The sequence below is a fragment of the Lethenteron reissneri genome, chromosome 61, assembly GCF_015708825.2.
Source record: "Lethenteron reissneri isolate LAM-NWPU_2019-01 chromosome 61, ASM1570882v1, whole genome shotgun sequence".
Classification (NCBI taxonomy): domain Eukaryota; kingdom Metazoa; phylum Chordata; class Hyperoartia; order Petromyzontiformes; family Petromyzontidae; genus Lethenteron; species Lethenteron reissneri.
Window position 1 is genome coordinate 7,287,933 of NC_083839.1, and position 20,315 is coordinate 7,308,247.

Sequence of the window (20,315 nt, forward strand, 5' to 3'; positions counted from 1 at the left end):
CGGTGACGTCACTGGTTGTAAGAGCAGGGAGAAGATTTTACTTTCTCTGATTGTTTTGTTTTATTATTGACTCGAGTCCGCGAGCAGAGCCGAGCAAAGTTCAATTCCTGGTCCCCTTCTGGGTGTCGTTAATTGTGGCCGGAACGACCTTCAGCACCGGGGGAGGGTGAACAGCGCCCGCAAGGAGCCGCCCCCTCCACTCCACGTTAATGAATAGCACCAATTCGCCGGGGTGGAATGCAAAACGCCACCATCATCGCCTTCGGTCACAAGGAAGTTGAACACCTAAAAAGGCCAAAGGTCGGATTCCCAACACGCCCAGTAAACAGGGAACGTCGGGCTAACATTGCCCTGACGGTCGCGTGTGGTTCACTGGGAGGTGGTTGGATGGTATCAGCCCTCCATGATGATGATGATGATCATAATCATCATCCCTCTACGTTCGATAAATGAGTAACGTTGCGTTATAGGAAAGGGCAATAATGCCAGAGAAATTAGGAATTTCCATCGTTGGTGAACACGTTTGTCAATACCAGCGTATTTACAAGAGGCGACGTTTCGGGCAACGGCCCTTACTCATAGCACGGTCCATAAGGTAGTCTTTCAGACGCTGTCTCCCCGACAGACCTGGTCTTCACCTGAGGACGGCTGCTTGCGTTGTGGCCGAAACGTCGTGAGAATTATTTTATGATGTTTTATTTTTATTATTTTATTACGTCCCTTCGACGTGACTTTACCGAAAGAACCAAGAAGATGAATCCCTGCAGTCACGAAAGCTTTAAATCGAAATTTAGTCTCGTTACTTATATGCTATGCGAGACGGTCAATCTCTCCCCCTTTTAAGGCCACACCGCGGTATTGACGATCGTGTCGAGAGATGTTTTTTTTATTAACGTCATCCTCGCAGCAACAGCAGCAGCAGCCTCTGTCGCTGTTAATCCTTGCAGAGTCCCGCTATCCTTGCTCATCCTTCCTGTCCGCGTGGCTTTCAAGTCGGCGATGTTTGTCTCTCAGTCGACCTCTTAAAATATCCATCTGGAGCCCCGGCCAGGGCGGTCCAGCGGTCGAGAGGTCGAGAGGTCGAGAGGTCGAGAGGTTGAGAGGTTGAGAGGGCAAGTTGTTGAGTGGTCGAGTGGTTGAGTGGTCGAGATATTGAGATGTTGAGTGGTTGAGAGGTTGAGTGGTCGAGCGGTCGAGAGGACGAGCGGTCGAGAGGACGAGTGGTTGAGAGGTCGAGTGAGTGAGCGGTCGAGCGGTTGACAGTTCGAGGGGTTGAGAGGTCGAGCGGTCGAGTGAGTGAGAGAGCGGCTCACACACGCAGTGAAAACGTTGCGAGTTCAATGCCTGGTCGCTTGTGGACGAGGATGGCCTTGCGGGGCTCTTGGCTGCTGTCAATGCCCGATGCGACCGAGTTCTTCTCACTGCTGTCACCTTATCTTGAGAGATATAACGGATGGGCGACGTTTCAGGCAATGGCCCTTTCCACCCCCCCCCCCCCTCCCTTATAGTACGTAAATAGATACAAATGAATTTCGATATTAATGCTACCCCTACCCCCTCCCTTTGATGCTGCTAATCCTGCATAATGCGCGGGCATGATGACTTTAAACCCCTCGCCAAACCTCCTACGCATTTCACAAGTAGTACTAATCGCATATCTGCATTTCCCATAAATATGCTAAATTCATCTTGATATGCAAATTATTTTGTCAAGGCGCTCTCCCCCCCTCCAACCCAGCTTAAAAAAGACGCTCCAAGCCTTGGGTTGTCATTCAGACTCTGTCTTCTCGACTGACCTGTTTCTTCACCTGAGGACGGCTGCTTGCGTTGTGGCCGAAACGTCGTGATAATTATTTTATTATGTTTTATTATTTCCATTCTACGTGACTTTACCGAAAGAACCAAGAAGATAAATACAAATGAGTTGTGTGCGATGGGGCAAGGGTCATTTGCCGAAACGTCACCTTATTATATATAAAAAAATCACTCGCAACCGGACATACACGTACATATTTTTAATATATATAAATCAGGTGACATTTCGGGTTACGGCCCATCACTGAAATAAAACATACATGATGATGGACCATTGCCCGGAACGTCGTGTATTATATATGGGGCTTTTATTTTTAAGGCCACACACGGCGTCCTTGACGAGTGATGTTGACCGAACACTTTGTGGGGGGAAGCCATGGGAATGTGGAATTTCCACCACCAGCAACGTGGCTCGGTGCCTTTTGAAAAGAAAAATGAGAACCAACGCCTCGGTTCTGATTTTACGATCGGAACACGTGGGGGGGAGGGAGGGGATTTAACTCCACAAATACCAACGTGACATCGCGTGGTGGTTAAACCTTTTACTACGGTTAACTATTTGTCAGAAGCGAATTCTTGCGCGACATAATTGCCCCTTGGATGCTGCCACAGTGGTGTAATGGTTAGCACGTCGGACTTTGCGATCCAGAGGGTCGCGTGTGTTCGATCTCCGGGCGCGGCGGTTGAAGGTTTGACGCATTGGTGCAAGGTTCTTAAATCTCGCACCACTCCCCACCCACCCAGCCACCACCATAATCTACCGTGAGCCATGATGTCCTGACACCGACTCACCCGCAACGACGCATCAGCCCTCTTCACAATCTCAAGGAATGTAGCAGCAGCAGGACAACCAATTGTGATGTTGGACTGTACTTTATATACCCCCCCCCATCACCAAGTCTAAAGTGGGCCGCATTCACCAACCCCGCACTGGCATTGAGAAGGCCTCTCATCCAGCAATGGCGCAGTGTTCCGCTGGTACAGATAAAGGTGCAGCCCTGCAATTCCTTACACATCTGTTGGAACTGTTGGACAACAGTGAAAATAGAGCTTCATAGCTCATCGGATTCCTCCAGTCTACGTAAAGATTTTAAATCACTCGGGCGAGTTCTTGAGAGAGAGAGAGAGAGAGCCCGGCTAGAGGATGGCTTTCGGTCTACTCTTTCACGCTGCACAAACGTTTTCGAGCACCCACAAATGTACCCCACCGCACGCGGCATGCCGATCTTTGACGGCAAGTGGTGAGCCCGTTCATTGCTGCACTGCTGTTGTGGGGGGGGGGGGGCACGGAGGTCGGAGGTGGGGAGTGAGGATGTGGGGCGTGCGTGTCCAGAAACGTGCCCCCGTCGTTAACAGCTGCCGCGCCTGGAGATCGAACCGGCCACCTCGTTCTGCCGAGTGCTGCTCCCTAGTTTTGGACTCTGACCCCGGCGTGACCTCCATCAAGGTCGGGCCCCCGCCACACCCCGTCGCGTCCTTGACTCTCTGCGCCCCAAAAAAAATGCTAATCGTTTCCGCTTGCGGTCGATGGTCAAAATAGCCGGTCGATTGGTGGCTGAAACGGACCATTCGATGTAAATATCGTCACAAATGAAAGCTCAACGAAGCGGATGATCACGTGGGCGTGTATAAGCGGCAGTCAACGACTCTAAAACGCTTGGTGGTTCGAAATGTGGAGGGCAAAGCCGGAGGACGCGGAGGAAACAGATCGTCATTCTCACGATATATCATATTGCGATATATCGTCAGTTTACGATACATCGTCAGTTTCACGATACATAATTACGATATATCGTCAGTTTACGATATATCGTCAGTTTTAGGATATATCGTCAATTTCACGATACATCATTACGATAAATGGTCAGTTTCACCATATATCGTATGTACACAATAACATATCTGCGATAATTGCATCATCCTTTTGCAAAATATCGCGGAATATTGCTAAGTATCGTGGTTATTATCGTTCTTAGTATTATTTTTATGAAATCCTATAACCCCCTGATTAAAAATATGAATTAGACAAGAAACGCAATGTTGACTTAAAGCTTTCGTGACTATTTGGATTTGAAGCTTTCGTCACTGCAGGAATTAATACTCTTTGGGTCTTTCGGTAAAGTCACTTAGTTAGGTTCAAAGAAAATAACAAAAAAGAACAAAAAACTACGACGTTTCGATCGCAACACAAGCGGTCATCATCAGGAAGAACGCTTGTGTTGCGATCGAAACGTAGATTTTTTTATTTGAACCTATCTATGTGACTTTACCGAAAGACCCAAAGAATAAGAGACTCAATGTTTAACATTGTACATGCGTTTTGTGGTTATAATAGTCCACGCGACGTAACGTGCACCGGGCCACAGCATCGCAAAATGATGAAGAATCGCACCGCAAATCGCTCTCGGCTGGGATCTCAAACCCAGCAAAGCTGCAAGCAGCAGCAGCAGCAGCGGCAGCATTCAAGTTCAAGTTCATTTATTAGGTATAGCCCTGTGAGACATTCGGCTCTTGAATCGGGTGCAACCGCAACAAACAAAAACATGAACAAAAAACATCTTAAAGTGAATATGTGACTAAGTGCAAAAATAAAATCCAAGAAAAGACAGCAAAATATTGCAGAAAAAAATCACCGTACACCAACGCGGGGTGCAATAATCCCAGTGGGATGCAAGTCAAACAACCAACAACAACCACAAGACAACTTAGATTAAGGCCATCAGTCTAACTCTGTACTACAACAAACAAACATGGCTAAACCAATACACGTTTCGAAATCACCAAAATAAAGCCATGAAAGCAATGAAACAGTGATCATAGGAACGGTGACGGAATTTTCACAATAAATGGCATAAACAACATGTACTACCAAAACCCTGCAGCCATAGCTGGCTGCATGAGTCACTCCACAACAGCGGCAGCATCGCCCCCTACTGCTCACACGTGGCAAGAGCCTCACGAACACGAACCTTGGAAGAGGCTCCGACGAGCCTCTTGCTGGGCTACAAGCGGAATAAGGGGCCGTCCATAAATGACGTCACGCACCTAGGGAGGGGGAGTTAGACATTTGTGACTATGTGTGAGAAATGTGACGTCACATCAAAATGCGCAACTTTAAATAAATATAGACAACACGTTCTACTTAAAACTGGTAGGAACCTCTTGGTTACACCAGCCCCCAGGGGATTATTGTGTCCGTCGGTCGTGCATCAAAAAATGAGAGGGGTGGGGCTGGGTGGAGAGGGGAGGGTGGGGAGGGGCTGGGTAGGGAGGGTGGGGCTGGGTAGGGAGGGGCTGGTCACCCCGTGGTGCCCTTATAAAACTTAACGTTTAACCTACTCACGCCGGCTTGTGCCCGCCCTCACAGTCGGCCATATTTTGCGGAATACACCACGCCGCCGTTGACCCTGCAGGCCATTGACCGAGCAACCCAACGTTCCTACCAGCTCCCTCCGCAAGAATGTGTTTAAATAGATGTTTTAATAAATGGTTTCTCCTACAACATCAGAGTGCAGCACCACATTAAATACGCACTACAATGACAATAGTTTAAAGCGTTTTGAAGCTTGTTATATTTTCAAAATGGAAATATGGTTTTGGGGGGGGCAGAGCTTTGTGACGTCATATTTGAGGGATGGTCTGACATTTTGTGACGCCGTGTGACGAGGGGGGGGGGGGTAAAAAATCGTCCAAAATCGCGTGACGTCATTTATGGACGGCCCCTAATGCACAAGAGTAATGTACACTGCGAGATATATTCTCAAAGATAAAGATTCCTCGGTATAACTTGGATGGACTATGCAGTTAGCCTCGTACCTGTGCAGGCCGACACGGCACCTGGCTGGTTGGGTGGCCAGCAGCACGCCCGACCGCCTTTGTCTCCCCGGTGGCGATGTTTACACATCGCACCAGGTACTCATTCGAGGCCGAGTCGACCTAGGGGAGGCCCACTGACCGGTTCAGATAATCGATTGGGTCGCAAGGTTCGTAGCGCGGGTGCGCTAACCGCTGCGCCACCGCTCCTCTTACGCACCTGCACGCACAGACAGCCGTCTCTGTGGCTCCACTGCTGGATGAGGCCCCCCCCCCCCTTCCCCACACCGTGCGGGCCGTGTCGGTTTCACGACCATATGAGATCTTCACTCAAAACTGCTTTAGAGGAGTTGTACACCCCTAGCTGCCACTGCTATTCAGTGGCCTAAAATAGAATGTTTCGCTCCGGATGATCGCTGCAAAGTATGACCTGTGTTTTGATTCAGTGTGCTGATCTTAAAGGTGCATTGAAAAATTATAATACTCCGATTGATGCTCCTGCTGTTGTGGAGTGGCTCATGCAGCCAGCTATGGCTGCAGGGTTTTGGTAGTACATGTTGTTAATGCCATTTATTGTGAAAATTCCGTCACAGTTCCTATGATTGCTTTTTCATTGCTTTCATGGCATTATTTTGGTGATTTCGAAAAGTGTATTGGTTTAGCCATGTTTGTTTGTTGTAGTACAGAGTTAGACTGATGGCCTTAATCTAAGTTGTCTTGTGGTTGTTGTTGTTGTTTGACTTGCATCCCACTGGGATTTTTGCACACAGCGTTGGTGTACGGTGATTTTTCTGCAATATTTTACTGTCTTTTCTTGGATTTTCTGTTTGCACTTAGTCACATATTCACTTGAAGATGTTTTTTGTTCATGTTTTTGTTTTTTGTTTGTTGCGGTTGCACCCGATTCAAGAGCCGAATGGCTCACAGGGCTGCACCTAATCAATGAACTTGAACTTCACCGCGCTGGTCACTGCGGGAAGCATGGGCCATGGGAGCACAGTACAGTACTGTACAACAGTGCAATTGCTTTTGCTGCACCTTCCTCTACTGAGAGGCCGCCCACCGCGGAATCAACAATCAATGCACTTCATCCAGCAGTGGACTTGACCATGGCTCTGTGTTTGTTGATCATCACCGGCTGATCGATGAAGAGGATTACGATCAGCTGGCGTGACGTCACACGACCCGGGGGAGCGGCGGGGGGGCGGGGCGTAGGGGGGCGGGGCGGGGCGTCGAGGGGCGGGGCATCGAATTTCGTAACGCGGATAAGCGCCGCGATCCGCCAGCGGCCACCTCTGATTGGCTGCCCGGACCCCCCCCCCCCGCCCCCTCCATCGCGCGCTCGGCGCGTGCGGACTTGACGAGCCAATCACGTGCGACTCTCGGGGAGGCTTTCGTCCAATTGGAAGCCGGGACTGGGGCCCCCTCCCTCACCCTCGCCGCCTATGCCGTGTAGGGAATTTGAGAGCGGCTACTGCCCATTCAATTGTATCGAGTGAGCGGGAGCGAGAGGGTTTGGTGGTGGTGGTTTTGTGGTGGTGGTGGTGGTTTTGTGGTGGTGGTGGTGGTGGTTTTGTGGTGGTGGTGGTTTTGTGGTGGTGGTGGTGGTTTTGTGGTGGTGGTGGTGGTTTTGTGGTGGTGGTGGTGGTTTTGTGGTGGTGGTGGTGGTTTTGTGGTGGTGGTGGTGGTTTTGTGGTGGTGGTGGTGGTTTGTGGTGGTGGTGGTTTTGTGGTGGTGGTGGTTTGTGGTGGTGGTGGTGGTTTGTGGTGGTGGTGGTGGTTTTGTGGTGGTGGTGGTGGTTTTGTGGTGGTGGTGGTGGTGGTTTTGTGGTGGTGGTGGTGGTGGTTTTGTGGTGGTGGTGGTGGTTTTGTGGTGGTTGAGACGAGGCCCCCAGGGCGTTTGGTGGTGGTCGAGGCGACACCGAGAGAGGACTGTGTTTTGGTTGTACGTCTGTCTGGGGGGAAGGGGGAGCGGGGGGTAACAAGAGCTTTATGGCTCATCGGATTCCACCGGTATAAATACACATTCAGATTCTGGACAGCAGAGCAGAGGATTTGGTACAAGAGACCACGGGATTTTTTGTTTTGTCTGGTGGTGGCGGTGGACACGAGACCAGAGAGGATCTGGAGCAGGGGAAGAAGAGGCCGCCAAAGAATTTGGTGGAGCTGAGTCTGCAGGGAAACCACGTTTAGAAGATCGAGACCATGGCCAAGTTCAGGAAGATCGCCATCCTTGGCTACCGCTCCGTGGGTGAGTGTCGAGCCGACGATCAATGTGCCAATCGATGTGCCGATCAATGTGGGATAATCAACCGTGTTCGACTTGGTTCAATCCCACTGGCGTTTCCATCGATCCGATTGAACACGGCTGATGATGACGATACACAACGAGGTTCTATAATCTATATCATCATCAGCCATGCTCAGTCCACTGCTGTATTGCCCGGTGGCTGCCACCACCCATCCATCGTTCCCGCGTGTGACCCTGATTCCATCGCTCCGTCTCCAAGGCGGAGGTAGTTCTCCTCTTCGTCGCGTTCCACCCCCCCGCTCCTCTTGCTGCCATTCCATCACCGATCTCGACCACTGCTCGCCATCTCGGCTCGCCACCACGAGGGGGCTGCCCAGAGCCCGGTGGTTCTTGTTGGCTCCTGTGGTTAGCGTCAGGGGTAGGGCTGTGGTTAATGTGGTGAGGCTAGGGTCTCATTGGCTAGTGTGGTTAGTGGCAGTGCTGTGGTTAATGTGGTTAGACTAGAGTCTAATTGGCTAGTGGGTTAGTGGTAGTGCTGTGGTTAATGTGGTTAGACTAGAGTCTGGTTGGCTAGTGTGGTTAGTGGTAGGGCTGTGGTTAATGTGGTTAGACTAGGGTCTCATTGGCTAGTGTGGTTAGTGGTAGTGCTGTGGTTAATGTGGTTAGACTAGGGTCTGTTTGACTCGTGTGGTTAGTGGTAGGGCTGTGGTTAATGTGGTTAGACTAGAGTCTGTTTGGCTAGTGTGGTTAGTGGTAGTGCTGTGGTTAATGTGGTTAGACTAGAGTCTGGTTGGCTAGTGTGGTTAGTGGTAGTGCTGTGGTTAATGTGGTTAGGCTAGAGTCTAGTTGGCTAGTGTGGTTAGTGGTAGTGCTGTGGTTAATGTGGTTAGACTAGGGTCTGTTTGACTAGTGTGGTTAGCGGTAGTGCTGTGGTTAATGTGGTTAGACAAGGGACTGATTGACTAGTGTGGTTAGTGGTAGTGCTGTGGTTAATGTGGTTAGACTAGAGTCTAATTGGCTAGTGTGGTTAGTGGTAGGGGTAGTGCTGTGGTTAATGTGGTTAGACTAGGGTCTGAATGGCTAGTGTGGTTAGTGGTAGGGCTGTGGTTAATGTGGTTAGACTAGAGACTGGTTGTCTAGTGTGGTTAGTGGTAGTGCTGTGGTTAATGTGGTTAGACTAGAGTCTGAATGGCTAGTGTGGTTAGTGGTAGGGCTGTGGTTAATGTGGTTAGACTAGGGTCTGATTGACTAGTGTGGTTAGCGGTAGGGCTGTGGTTAATGTGGTTAGACAAGGGACTGATTGACTAGTGTGGTTAGTGGTAGTGCTGTGGTTAATGTGGTTAGACTAGGGTCTGATTGGCTAGTGTGGTTAGTGGTAGTGCTGTGGTTAATGTGGTTAGACTAGGGTCTCATTGGCTAGTGTGGTTAGTGGTAGGGCTGTGGTTAATGTGGTTAGACAAGGGACTGATTGCCTAGTGTGGTTAGTGGTAGTGCTGTGGTTAATGTGGTTAGGCTAGAGTCTGACTGGCTAGTGTGGTTAGTGGTAGTGCTGTGGTTAATATGGTTAGGCTAGAGTCTGGTTGGCTAGTGTGGTTAGTGGTAGTGCTGTGGTTAATGTGGTTAGACTAGAGTCTGGTTGTCTTGTGTGGTTAGTGGTAGGGGTAGGGCTGTGGTTAATGTGGTTAGACAAGGGATTGATTGGCTAGTGTGGTTAGTGGTAGGGCTGTGGTTGATGTGGTTAGACAAGGGTCTTAATGGCTAGTGTGGTTAGCGTCAGGGGTAGGGTTATGACTAATGTGGTTAGACTAGGGTCTGAATGGCGAATGTGGGTAGGGGTAGGGCTATGGTTAATGTGGTTAATGTGGTCGTGTTTCGTTTCGTCATGAGTTACGCTTGGGTTGTGAGGTCGTCGTGTATTTCAATCGTGAACGACAGCCCTCCACCACCCGACAGAGCCACTCGGGGCGCGTCGTCACGGGGAGAGCGTGCTCGTCGGCCGGGTTTATCGGGCAAACTGCGGGACGAATTAAATTTCGATTTAAAGATTTCGTGACTGCAGGGATTCATCTTCTTGGCTCTTTCGGTAAAGTCACGTAGAATGGAAGTAATAAAATAATAAAAGAAAGCAATAAAATAATCTCACTGAGAATTATCTTATTATGTTTTAGTTTTTATTATGTATTAAATAATAATAAAAACAGACTTATTTTATTATGTTTTAGTTTTATTATTTTATTATTAAATAATAACAATAAAACAATAAAATTATTCTCACTGAGAATTATTTATTATGTTTTATTTTTATTATTTATTATTAAATAATAATAAAACATAATCAAATAATTCTCACTGAGAATTATTTTATTACGTTTTATTTTTATTACTTTATTATTTCCATGCTACGTGACTTTACCGAAAGAACCAAGAAGATGCGGGACGAATGTTGACCGCTTTTGAAATGTTGCGTTGTGCTTCGCAGGCAAATCGTCGCTGACGATCCAGTTCGTGGAGGGGCAGTTTGTGGACTCCTACGATCCGACCATTGAGAACAGTGAGTGCACCGTGGCCCCCCACGATCCGCACGCCAACACCCAACACTCAACTGAAACTATTTCCAGTTTTTGTTTTATTGTTAACAGGTGTAAGGCCCCCACTGAAATTTGTAGCTCTTGGTCAGAAGCCACCTGTCCGTCACAAATGATAGGTCGCACGAAGAGGCGGACAATCATCGTCGTCGTCGTCGTGTGGAAATGTATGGCAGCCAAAAACTCTTAAGGGGCCGTCCATAAATGACGTCACGCACCTAGGGGGGGGGGGGGTCAGACATTTGTGACGATGTGTGACGAGGGGGGGGGGGTTTGAGAAATGTGACGTCACATCAAAATGCGCAACTTTAAATAAATAGACAACACGTTCTACTTAATTAAATAGACTTTTAATAAATGTTTTCTCCTACAACATCAGAGTGCAGCGCCACATTAAATACGCACTATAATGACAATAGTTTAAAGCGATTTGAAGCATGTTTTATTTTTGGGGGGGGGGAGGGCAGAGCTTTGTGACGTCATATTTGAGGGGGCGGTCTGACTTTTTGTGACGCTGTGTGACGAGGGGGGGGGGGGGTAAAAAATCATCCAAAATTGCGTGACATCATTAATGGACGGCCCCTAAACGCGCGTGACCTTGATTCTAAATATCGAAGGAAAAACCGGGAGGACCCGGAGAATAATCCATGCGACCACGGGGAGAGAGACACCGCAGACTCCAAACACACAGCAGGCGTCGGGGTCGGGATCGAACCTACGACCTCCTGCGTACCAGGCGCGGGAGTTAACAACTCGCCATAGCGGCACCCCATACAGATGTCACACGCAAACAACTACAGCTGCCGCTAAGTGGCAGTTAGTTTACCGCCGGTGCCAGGCTAGGTGCACTTTGAGGCCGTTACACGAAGTATGGGAGGCTGTCGCTGCAGGCAGGAGGCCACAGGCGAGAGGCCTGGTGCCGTGGGTTGACTGACTTGAGATGAGTGGCAGATGCACTCCCCACAATCCCGCAAACAAAGACAAAGGTCCCTCGTATAGCCTCCTCGATAAACTTTTGGGGCAAGTGCCGTTAGTGAGCACCTATGAAGGCACACGAGGAGATGGGTGGCCAGCTCCATGCCGGGCCGCAAAAACACACGCGCATATCACATACACACTCGTACGTCACAAAGACATACGCAAAGGCGTCACGCGCAAACACACACACACATCGCATGCACGCACACACATCTTACACATTCACATCACACACATTACATGCACATTCACATCACACACATGCACCCATAATATGCATGCACACACACCGTGCTAATCGGAGGTGCGGGCCATACGTCATACACTCACCAACACACATGCCACATGCAGACGACGCAAACATCCGAGTCTCACACACACACACACATCGTACGCTCACACGCACAAGGGTGGACGGGCAGACATGGATCGATAGACGGAGGTGCAGACTGGCACACAGACAATTGAAGTTGTTTATATATCTGTATACTGTACGTGCATGTGTGCGTGTGTGAGGAGCGGTAGTGTAGTGGTTAGCGCGCTGAACCTGGCGATCCGGGTTCGATTCCCGCTCACGGCCAACACCAGTGACGATTATCTGAACCGGTCCTGGGCCTCCCCTAGGTCGACTCAGCCTGAAATGAGTATCTGGTACGGTGTGTAAACATTGCCACTGGGGAGACAAAGGCGGTCGGGCGTGGTGCTGGCCACCCACCCCCTCGTGTACCGTTCCGGCCTTCATAGGTGCTCGCTAACAGCACTTGCCCCTACAGTTTGTCAAGGCTATACGGGGGATATTTGCAGTAGTGTAGCGGTTCGTGCACTGCACTACGAACCCGGCGTTCCGGGTTTGATTTCTGCTCACGGTAAACATGTGACAAATATCTAAACCGGTCCTGGGCCTCCCCTAGATCAACTCAGCCTTAGTCCTTGGTGTCGTTTGTAAACATCAGCATTGGGGAGACAAAGGCGGCCGGGCGTGGCGTTGGCCATCTACCTCGTCTTTGCGGCGTTCCGGCCTTAAATAGGCGCTCGCTGGCAGGACTTGCCACCCCCCCCCCCCCCCGACAAGTCTTGTTAAACGCCAAATGGGGGAGACCTTTGCATTGATATTTGTACACGACTCTTTCCTCTTGCAGCGTTCACGAAAACTCTCCACATCAACGGACAGGAGTTCAACCTGCAGCTGGTGGACACGGCTGGGCAGGTGCGTGCTGATCTTGTTTAACCAGGTGGGAAGTCAAGTGACCTGTGCGACTGAGTGGGTGAGTGAGTGAGTGTGAATGGTTGAATAGTGGGCGAGTGGGTGAGCAGGCGAGGTGAGATTGCGAGCGGGAGATTGGGTAAATGGTAGAGTGCGGTGGCGAGTTGAATTTTTCAACTTAATTTTGTTGAAGCAGGCGAGAGCTCAGGAGACCAGCGTAGTCTGATTTGCAGGTGTGACCCCGAGGTATTAGCCTGTCAGTAGGGGGGCGAATATCGTTAACTGTTCCTGGGCCTCCCCTAGGTCGACTCGAGCTTCCTATGATTGCTTTTTCATTGCTTTCATGGCTTTATTTTGGTGATTTCGAAAAGTGTATTGGTTTGGCCATGTTTGTTTGTTGTAGTACAGAGTTAGACTGATGGCCTTAATCTAAGTTGTCTTGTGGTTGTTGTTGTTGTTTGACTTGCATTCCACTGGGATTTTTGGCACACAGCGTTGGTGTACGGTGCTTTTTCTGCAATATTTTGCTGTCTTTTCTTGGATTTTCTGTTTGCACTTAGTCACGTATTCACTTTAAGATGTTTTTTTGTTCATGTTTTTGTTTGTTGCGGTTGCACCCGATTCAAGAGCCGAATGGCTCACAGGGCTATACCTAATAAATGAACTTGAACTTGAATGAGTACCTGTGTCAGTGCTGGGGAAACCCAAGGCGGAAGGGCATGTTGTCGGCCACACCGCCCCGTCAGCGGAGCACCATGGCAGCCTTCGTAGGTGCTACCCGCTAACAGCACTTGCCCCGTAAGTCCACGAAGGCTACGACGCGATGGAGCTTTGTCTTTGTGCTCGTTCCTGCAGGACGAGTACTCGATCTTCCCCCAGTCGTACTCCATGGACATCCACGGCTACGTGCTGGTGTACTCCGTCACCTCCAGCAAGAGGTCAGCTGAGCACCTGCGTGGTGAAGTATGGCCAAATGAACCACCCGTGATCCGCACGGCCGCTGGGGTTGGGGGGAAGCCCTCGCATCCAGCAGTGGATTGACAAAAGGGCTGTACACGTCTTTTTTTATCTTGTTATCGGCCTTCCGCCTTCTATAACTTGGCCCACTTTTTGCGGATTGCTTTTGATCCAGTTCGTGGCGTGCTTCTCGCGGCCACGTGCGTAATACGTCCATTACGGAGCGCGAAAATTTCGTCGAGCTTGACCGCTCTTGTTAATGAGCGCACTTTCCAAGGCTCAGCTGACATCCGCAGTTGTGGTGGAGACTTGCGACCGTCTCGGGAGCCAACGGCTCTGGCCGGCGATAACGTCCTGATGTTTGGTTATGAAGACCAAGCTGCCGTCAATGTTGCAGTTGTAGTTGTGTGTGCGCGTATGTGCGTGTGTGTGTGGGGGAGCAGTGGCGTAGCGATGAGTGTGTTGTGTTACGAACCTGGCGATCTGGATTCAATTTCCGCTCACGGCCAACACCAGTGACTTATCTGAACCGGTCCTGGGCCTCCCCTAGGTCAACTCAGCCTCAAAACGAGTACCTGGTGCGGTGTGTAAACATCGCCGCTAGGGACACAAAAGCGGTCGGGCGCAGTGCTTGCCACCTACCCCCTCACGTGCTGTTCTGGCCTTCATAGGTACTAGCTAACAGCACTTGCCCCTAATATCTGTTAAGGCTATATGGGGGGGGATATTTGGGCTTTGTCTGCACGTGCGTGTGCATGCGTAAACGCGTGTGCGTGTGTGTGTGTGTGCGTGTCTCTTTTATTTCCCCCACTCGCTCCAGTTTTGAGGTTGTGCAGATAATCCACGACAAGCTGCTCGACATGGTGGGGAGTGTCCAGTAAGCAGCAACGAGTCACACTGCCCCTCGCTCGCTCGCTCACTCAGCTCCACTACGCCCCCTTGGCCCAGGCTCTGTGCCAAGAGCGCGGTGGTCAGGACATCGGTAAAGCCTTTGGCCCGCGGTGTTTGCCGTCAAGGCTGTGATTTCCTGCTTCGCCGCAATTAGCGGTGGTTCACATCTCGTGTTGACAGCCCCGCAGAGCCAGCGGTGGAAATTGCGCATTTCTACGGCAGGGGAGTGGGGGACGTGAGTTTAATGGTAGGATAACGACCGCTGTTGATCTAAACGCCCTGCCGCAGAGCCATCGACATCACTGTCGGTAGTCTTATTCTTGGTTCTTTCGGTAAAGTCACGTAGAAGGGAAATAATAAAATAATGCAAATATAAAACAATAAAAATTCTCACGACGTTTCGACTGCAACACAAGCAATCATCATCAGGTGTGAAGTCTACAGCAAGAAAATTATTTTACCGAAAGAACCAAGAATATGAATCCCTGCATCACGAAAGCGTTAAATCACTCTCGGTGTCGGTGTTAATCATCTTCTGGTACATTTGGAAGTCGTGCCCTTCGTAAACCGCAGGGCTACGTCATGGATGGCCTCACGGTGTGTCACCGATGGGTATAGTAGGCGGCGATGTTGCTGCGTGGTTTTGCCCCATTAATACATTTTCCGCGCTTATTTATCAAATTAAAAAAATTTGGACCGTGATGCCAGCACGCGGTGGCCGACTCGATTTAGAACGACTTCACGGGGATCTTTAACGCCCACCGTGAGTAGGAGGATTGTTACGGTTATTAGACCCTGTAGTATTAACCAGGGTGGCCGCATGGCTCGAACCGCGTGAACCTCTGCAACAAGCGGCGAACCATTTGGTTGTGTTTTGTTTATTTTAATTTTTATCTATTCCAGAGTTCCAATCGTGCTGGTGGGGAACAAGAAAGATCTTCACTTGGAGAGGTGACGATGCATGCGCACACACACGTACACACATGCACTTACACACACACACACGCACTTACACACACACGTACACACACACGTACACACATGCACGTACACACACACGTACACACACACGTACACACACACGTACACACATGCACTTACACACACACGTACACGCACGTACACACGCACGTACACACATGCACTTACACACACACACACACGTACACACACACACACGCACGTACACACACGCACAACAACAACCGCCATTCGCCACTAAGTGGCGGTGACGTCACCACGACGCTTGTGCCAGGCCATGTGCACCTTGAGGCCACGTGAAGTGTCGAACCCCCGCTGGCAGGAGGTCACGGGGCAGACCCAGGTGCCACGGGTCGACTGACTTGAGATGACCGAGATGACTGGCTGATGCACCACATGTGCCCCCTACTGTGCCAACTTGCTGTGCTTTAGCCACCCGGCGCTCCGCTCGTTGTTGTGAGCGTCGCTCCTCGCACTTACACACACACACACACGCACGTACACAGACACGTACACACACACGTACACACACACACACGTACACACGCACGTACACACACACATACACACGTACACACACACGCACGTACACACGCACACACGCACGTACACACACACGCACGTACACATACACACGCACGTACACACACACGCACGTACACACATGTAACGGCTGCTATAGGGCTCGGAGGTGTAACGGGCGCTATAGGGCTAGGGGTGTAACAGGCGCTATAGGTTTGGGGGTGTAACAGGCGCTGAACGCTGCCGGGGGTGTTGTGCTGCCCCCGTGGTGCAGGGTGATCCCCTGCGAGGAGGGGAAGCGCCTCGCCGACGCGTGGAAGGCCGAGTTCATGGAGTCGTCCGCCAAGGAGAACCAGGTTAGCGCCGCCTTGCCGACTGCCGTCATCGTCGTCACCGTCATCGCCATTATCTTCATCATCCTCATCGTCATCATGACAATCGTCATCATCGTTGACATAATTGTTGTAGTCACCATCATCATTCGCACAACTCTCTATATTCTCCGGGTCGCCGGCAGACTGGAGTAGGTGGCACGTGACCAGTCGTAAATCCCAGCCCATTGCGAGAGAGGGGGAGGCGTGAATACTGGATGTGGTGTGCCGAGTGCAGGCCGCGGTGGACGTCTTCAAGCAGATCATCGTGGAGATCGAGAAGGCCGACGGTGTCGTCCCCCAGCCCAAGAGCAGCTGCCTCGTCATGTGACCCCGCTGACTTCGGGTCACGTGACCACCTCGCGGTTCGAGCCCAGCGGCCGCCCCGGTGAACACCGGTGTGTGTTAACCGTAGTAGTAGTTGTAGTAATACTGCTACCACGCGCCGTCCGCTTCACCGTGGGCGTCAAAAGATCCCGCGACGTCGTTCGCAAGAGTGGGCCCCATCGTGTGCTGGCGCCGCGTTGCAATTTCGCCAAATTAGAGTTACTACACCGCGGTAAAAATTACATGATTGGGTAAAACCGTAAAGCAACGTCGCTCCCTCCACCCCCCCCCCCCCACCGCGCCAGAACACAGCACCGGCTCCCCACTGTCAGGCCGGTGCTGTGTTCAAGCTTGTGACGTGCAGGGACAGCACCCAGCGGGGGGGCCCCTAGGCTGATCACCTGTGCTGTGAGATGTTTTTCGTCATGTGTGATTGGACCGATTATAGATTCAAGTATTATGATTCATAACCACCCCCCCCCCACTGACCTCCACCCCCCCCCACCCCCGCCTGTCCCCCAGTCTTCCCCTTCCCTCTGGGCAGTGCTTGGGCGATGTGCAGGGAAGTTTCCGAACGAGTCAAGTTTCCCTCCCAAGCGACATTGGGAGGCATACTGAATGTGGTGTGCTGGGGTTCGGAAATCTAATGGAGGTCGCTGGTAGACTCCAGTCGTAGGTGGCACCTGACCAGTCGTAGTCACGGCCCACTGCGAGAGAGAGAGATGTATACTGGACGTGGTGTGCCGGGTGACGGAGAGAGAGGTATTACTGCAAGTGGCGGCTGATGTTAAGCACTGGTTACGTATCTGTAGGAGGGAGGGGGGAGGTTATGATTTTCGTACATTAAGTCAGAAGTTTGTACATTTTAGTATTTAGCTCCCTCCCATACCCCCAGCGCATGCCTCCTGTTTCTAGTGTCCCAACGCCTCGAGTTGAAAGCGTTTGTGCGTTGCCCCTGTCCGTCCGCGTGTAACGGCGGGGGAGAGGATTGTTGGGGGTTTCAATGACTCTCGTGGAGGTGATCCCACCGCGAGCGTGAAGTTCGAGGTCGGAACACCTCCACGCTGGGCCCCCCTCCCTGTACAGAGCGACATTACGAAAATCTAGAAGTTTCGTAAGATGAGACGTCACAGCTGCCATTCCATAAGGGAGTTGGGACATTTTGGTAAGTTAGGAGGGTGGTTGGGACCACTCGCTCCTTTGCGCATTTGTCAGCGACAGTCACAATAATAATGCTTTATGATAAACCTTAATCACAAATATGCTTACCTCAACACAGACTGGCTGAAGGAGAGGTCGTGATGACTTAGTGGCAGCCATGTTGCATTGGGGGGGGAGTTCACGGCGGCCATGTTGCGTGGGGGGTTGTCCTGGCAGCCGATTGGTTGGCGCAGTGGGACTGATGACATCACCCCCTAGCAACCGCTGTCACGCCCACAGCGTTGCGAGCTCACTCGGTTTTCTCTTGACTTTTCGGATACTTCGATAATCTTTAGAGTTGCTGGATTTTACGAAAAAATCTCTACACGGGGCCTCTAGTGTGTGCTCCACCACAAGAAAGTCGCTCACCAAATCAGTTTTAACGTGGTTATTTATTTGCCTCTTTCCCCCCAAACCCCCCCCCCCCCCCCCCGATAAAGCGGTGCCCAGGATTCGAAGAACTCGATAACCCACGTGGATAATTGGCACGATAGGGTAAGCAACTTCGAGGTTACGAATATAACTGCGTGTGTAACGAGAAATGTGATAATGGTGTTATATTTATTTGTGTTTTTGTTTACTTAACTTGGGGAGGCCCTCTCCCGAGTCTCAAGGCTGCTTTTAATGAACGTCTTAACTGCGTTTGGGATCGTTTGGCCAATTCCGCTGTGAACGAGCGTTTAGCTTAGCGCACATACGAGGGGAGATAACGGCTGGCTGGGATCGCGATGACCTCTTGACCTTTTAGATGACTCGCGGGCGCACATGTCGCGGATTCCGTCGGTTTAGAACAAAAAAAAACGATCGGCGCGTCTCCAGATCTCGTAGCGATTTCCCGCTCGGCGCTTTCTAGCGGAGGGCGCAGTCTCAAAAGGCCGTCGTCCACGAGGGTGACCGTCCACGGCAACTGTTGCCGGCAACGCGGGAACCATGAGCAACTGGCAACTCGGTAGTGTTCTCACTAGCCCAGGGGTGCGCCAACCTGCGGCTCAGAAACCGCATGCGGCTCTTCCAAGGAACTGCTCCGTGATGTTATTCAGGACCACCATCTCGTATTGACGTGCAACGCGGCTCTTGAAATATTATTATTAATTTTTTTACCGAATTCGAAAAGAATGGCTACTACCATTGTAATTTTGGCTGCAGACCCCCTGGCTCTTGCCAATCACTGTGTGTGTCTGTGGCTGCTTGGCAATGGTGAGTGCAGACTGTGAATTCATCTGCTGCTTCAGTTCAACTTCTGAAATGGGCCCCGTTACGTTCATCACGTCACACCACAACACCATCATGCCACCACACCGTCGCATCACACCATACCGTCACGCCGCCCTCACGCGACCACAACACCATCACCACCACCACCACACCATCTAATCACATCCCATTCAAGCGGAAGCAGCCGTCCTCACCTGAGGGACGGTTGCTTGCGTTGTGGCCGAAACGTCGTGAGAATTATTTTATTATGTTATATTTTATTATTTCCCTTCTACATGACTTTACCGAAAGAACCAAGAAGATGAATCCCTGCAGTCACGAAAGCTTTAAATCGAAAAATGTAATTCGGTCATGCGGCTGCTGCTACGTTGACAGTGGTGCACAAGCAACAACAACAACAGCTTTGTCAATAACACAAGTGGCCTTCAAAAGAAAAGCATATAATCGGCAACGTTTTGGGATAAATGGCCTAATTTTTCGGAGCACGTTGCCAGGTGCTATGATAAAGGGCCATTGAACGATACGTCACCTATTATATATTTATGTATTTGCTTTAAGGCCACGTGTGTCGTTGACGAAGCTGTCGTGTTTCATTTGCCGGGAAGGTGCCAGCCCAGAGGTGTCCACTATGGGGCGCTGCGATCACATGTGTTCAGTCCAGATACGGGGACTCTTCTACTTATGAACATTCGACTTACGCATTTCTAGAGATACCAACAAACCCGTCCGTATGTCCAAGTTGCCTGTTCGGACCGAGAGTCGTAAGTTCAACCGCCGCGCAATAGATGGCGGCGGTGACATCTACATCTGTAGAACGTGAAGAACCAGTTGCATCTGCAGGAGATTATATAACTTTTAAATCCATTCCCCCCGTGTTTAGTGTACACGCCGTACAACACGTTTGGAATTGACAGGAGTAAAGTTGGACTTACGAACAAATCGACTTACGAACAGACACCTCTGGAACCTAACCCGTTCGTAAGTAGAGGAGTCCCTATATTTGGGCCGCGAGGTTCATACAACTTTGGCGGTGGCAACAGCCCCTACAGCCCCCCCCCCCCTGTTGCTGGTGACTGTTGCCCTAAGATTGCCACCAAGTGGAGGGCTGCCCTCGAGTGCTCCACGTTTGCACTTTACACAATTAAAAGGACATTTCACGTTGCTCCGGAGGTGTGCTTTATCGTCCGTCACGAGCGACTGTTGTTG

At 50.6% G+C, this 20,315-nt stretch overlaps 1 protein-coding gene across 1 annotated transcript; it reads left to right on the forward strand.

The window, feature by feature from the left end:
• The first annotated feature begins 7,478 nt into the window (after positions 1-7,478).
• Positions 7,479-20,270, forward strand: LOC133358400 (GTP-binding protein Rheb-like). Its single transcript, XM_061576722.1, has 8 exons — positions 7,479-7,878; positions 10,358-10,429; positions 12,581-12,648; positions 13,501-13,583; positions 14,423-14,479; positions 15,397-15,444; positions 16,271-16,352; positions 16,606-20,270. The coding sequence occupies exons 1-8, from the start codon at positions 7,833-7,835 to the stop codon at positions 16,696-16,698; spliced, it is 549 nt and encodes a 182-aa protein (XP_061432706.1). The 5' UTR covers positions 7,479-7,832; the 3' UTR covers positions 16,699-20,270.
• Positions 20,271-20,315: the final 45 nt, after the last annotated feature.

Coding starts and splice junctions, on each gene's coding strand:
- LOC133358400 (XM_061576722.1), top strand. CDS start 7,833: ATGGCCAAGTTCAGGAAGATCGCCATCCTTGGCTACCGCTCCGTGG. Junction 7,879..10,357: donor CCTTGGCTACCGCTCCGTGG/GTGAGTGTCGAG, acceptor TGTGCTTCGCAG/GCAAATCGTCGCTGACGATC. Junction 14,480..15,396: donor GACATGGTGGGGAGTGTCCA/GTAAGCAGCAAC, acceptor TATCTATTCCAG/AGTTCCAATCGTGCTGGTGG.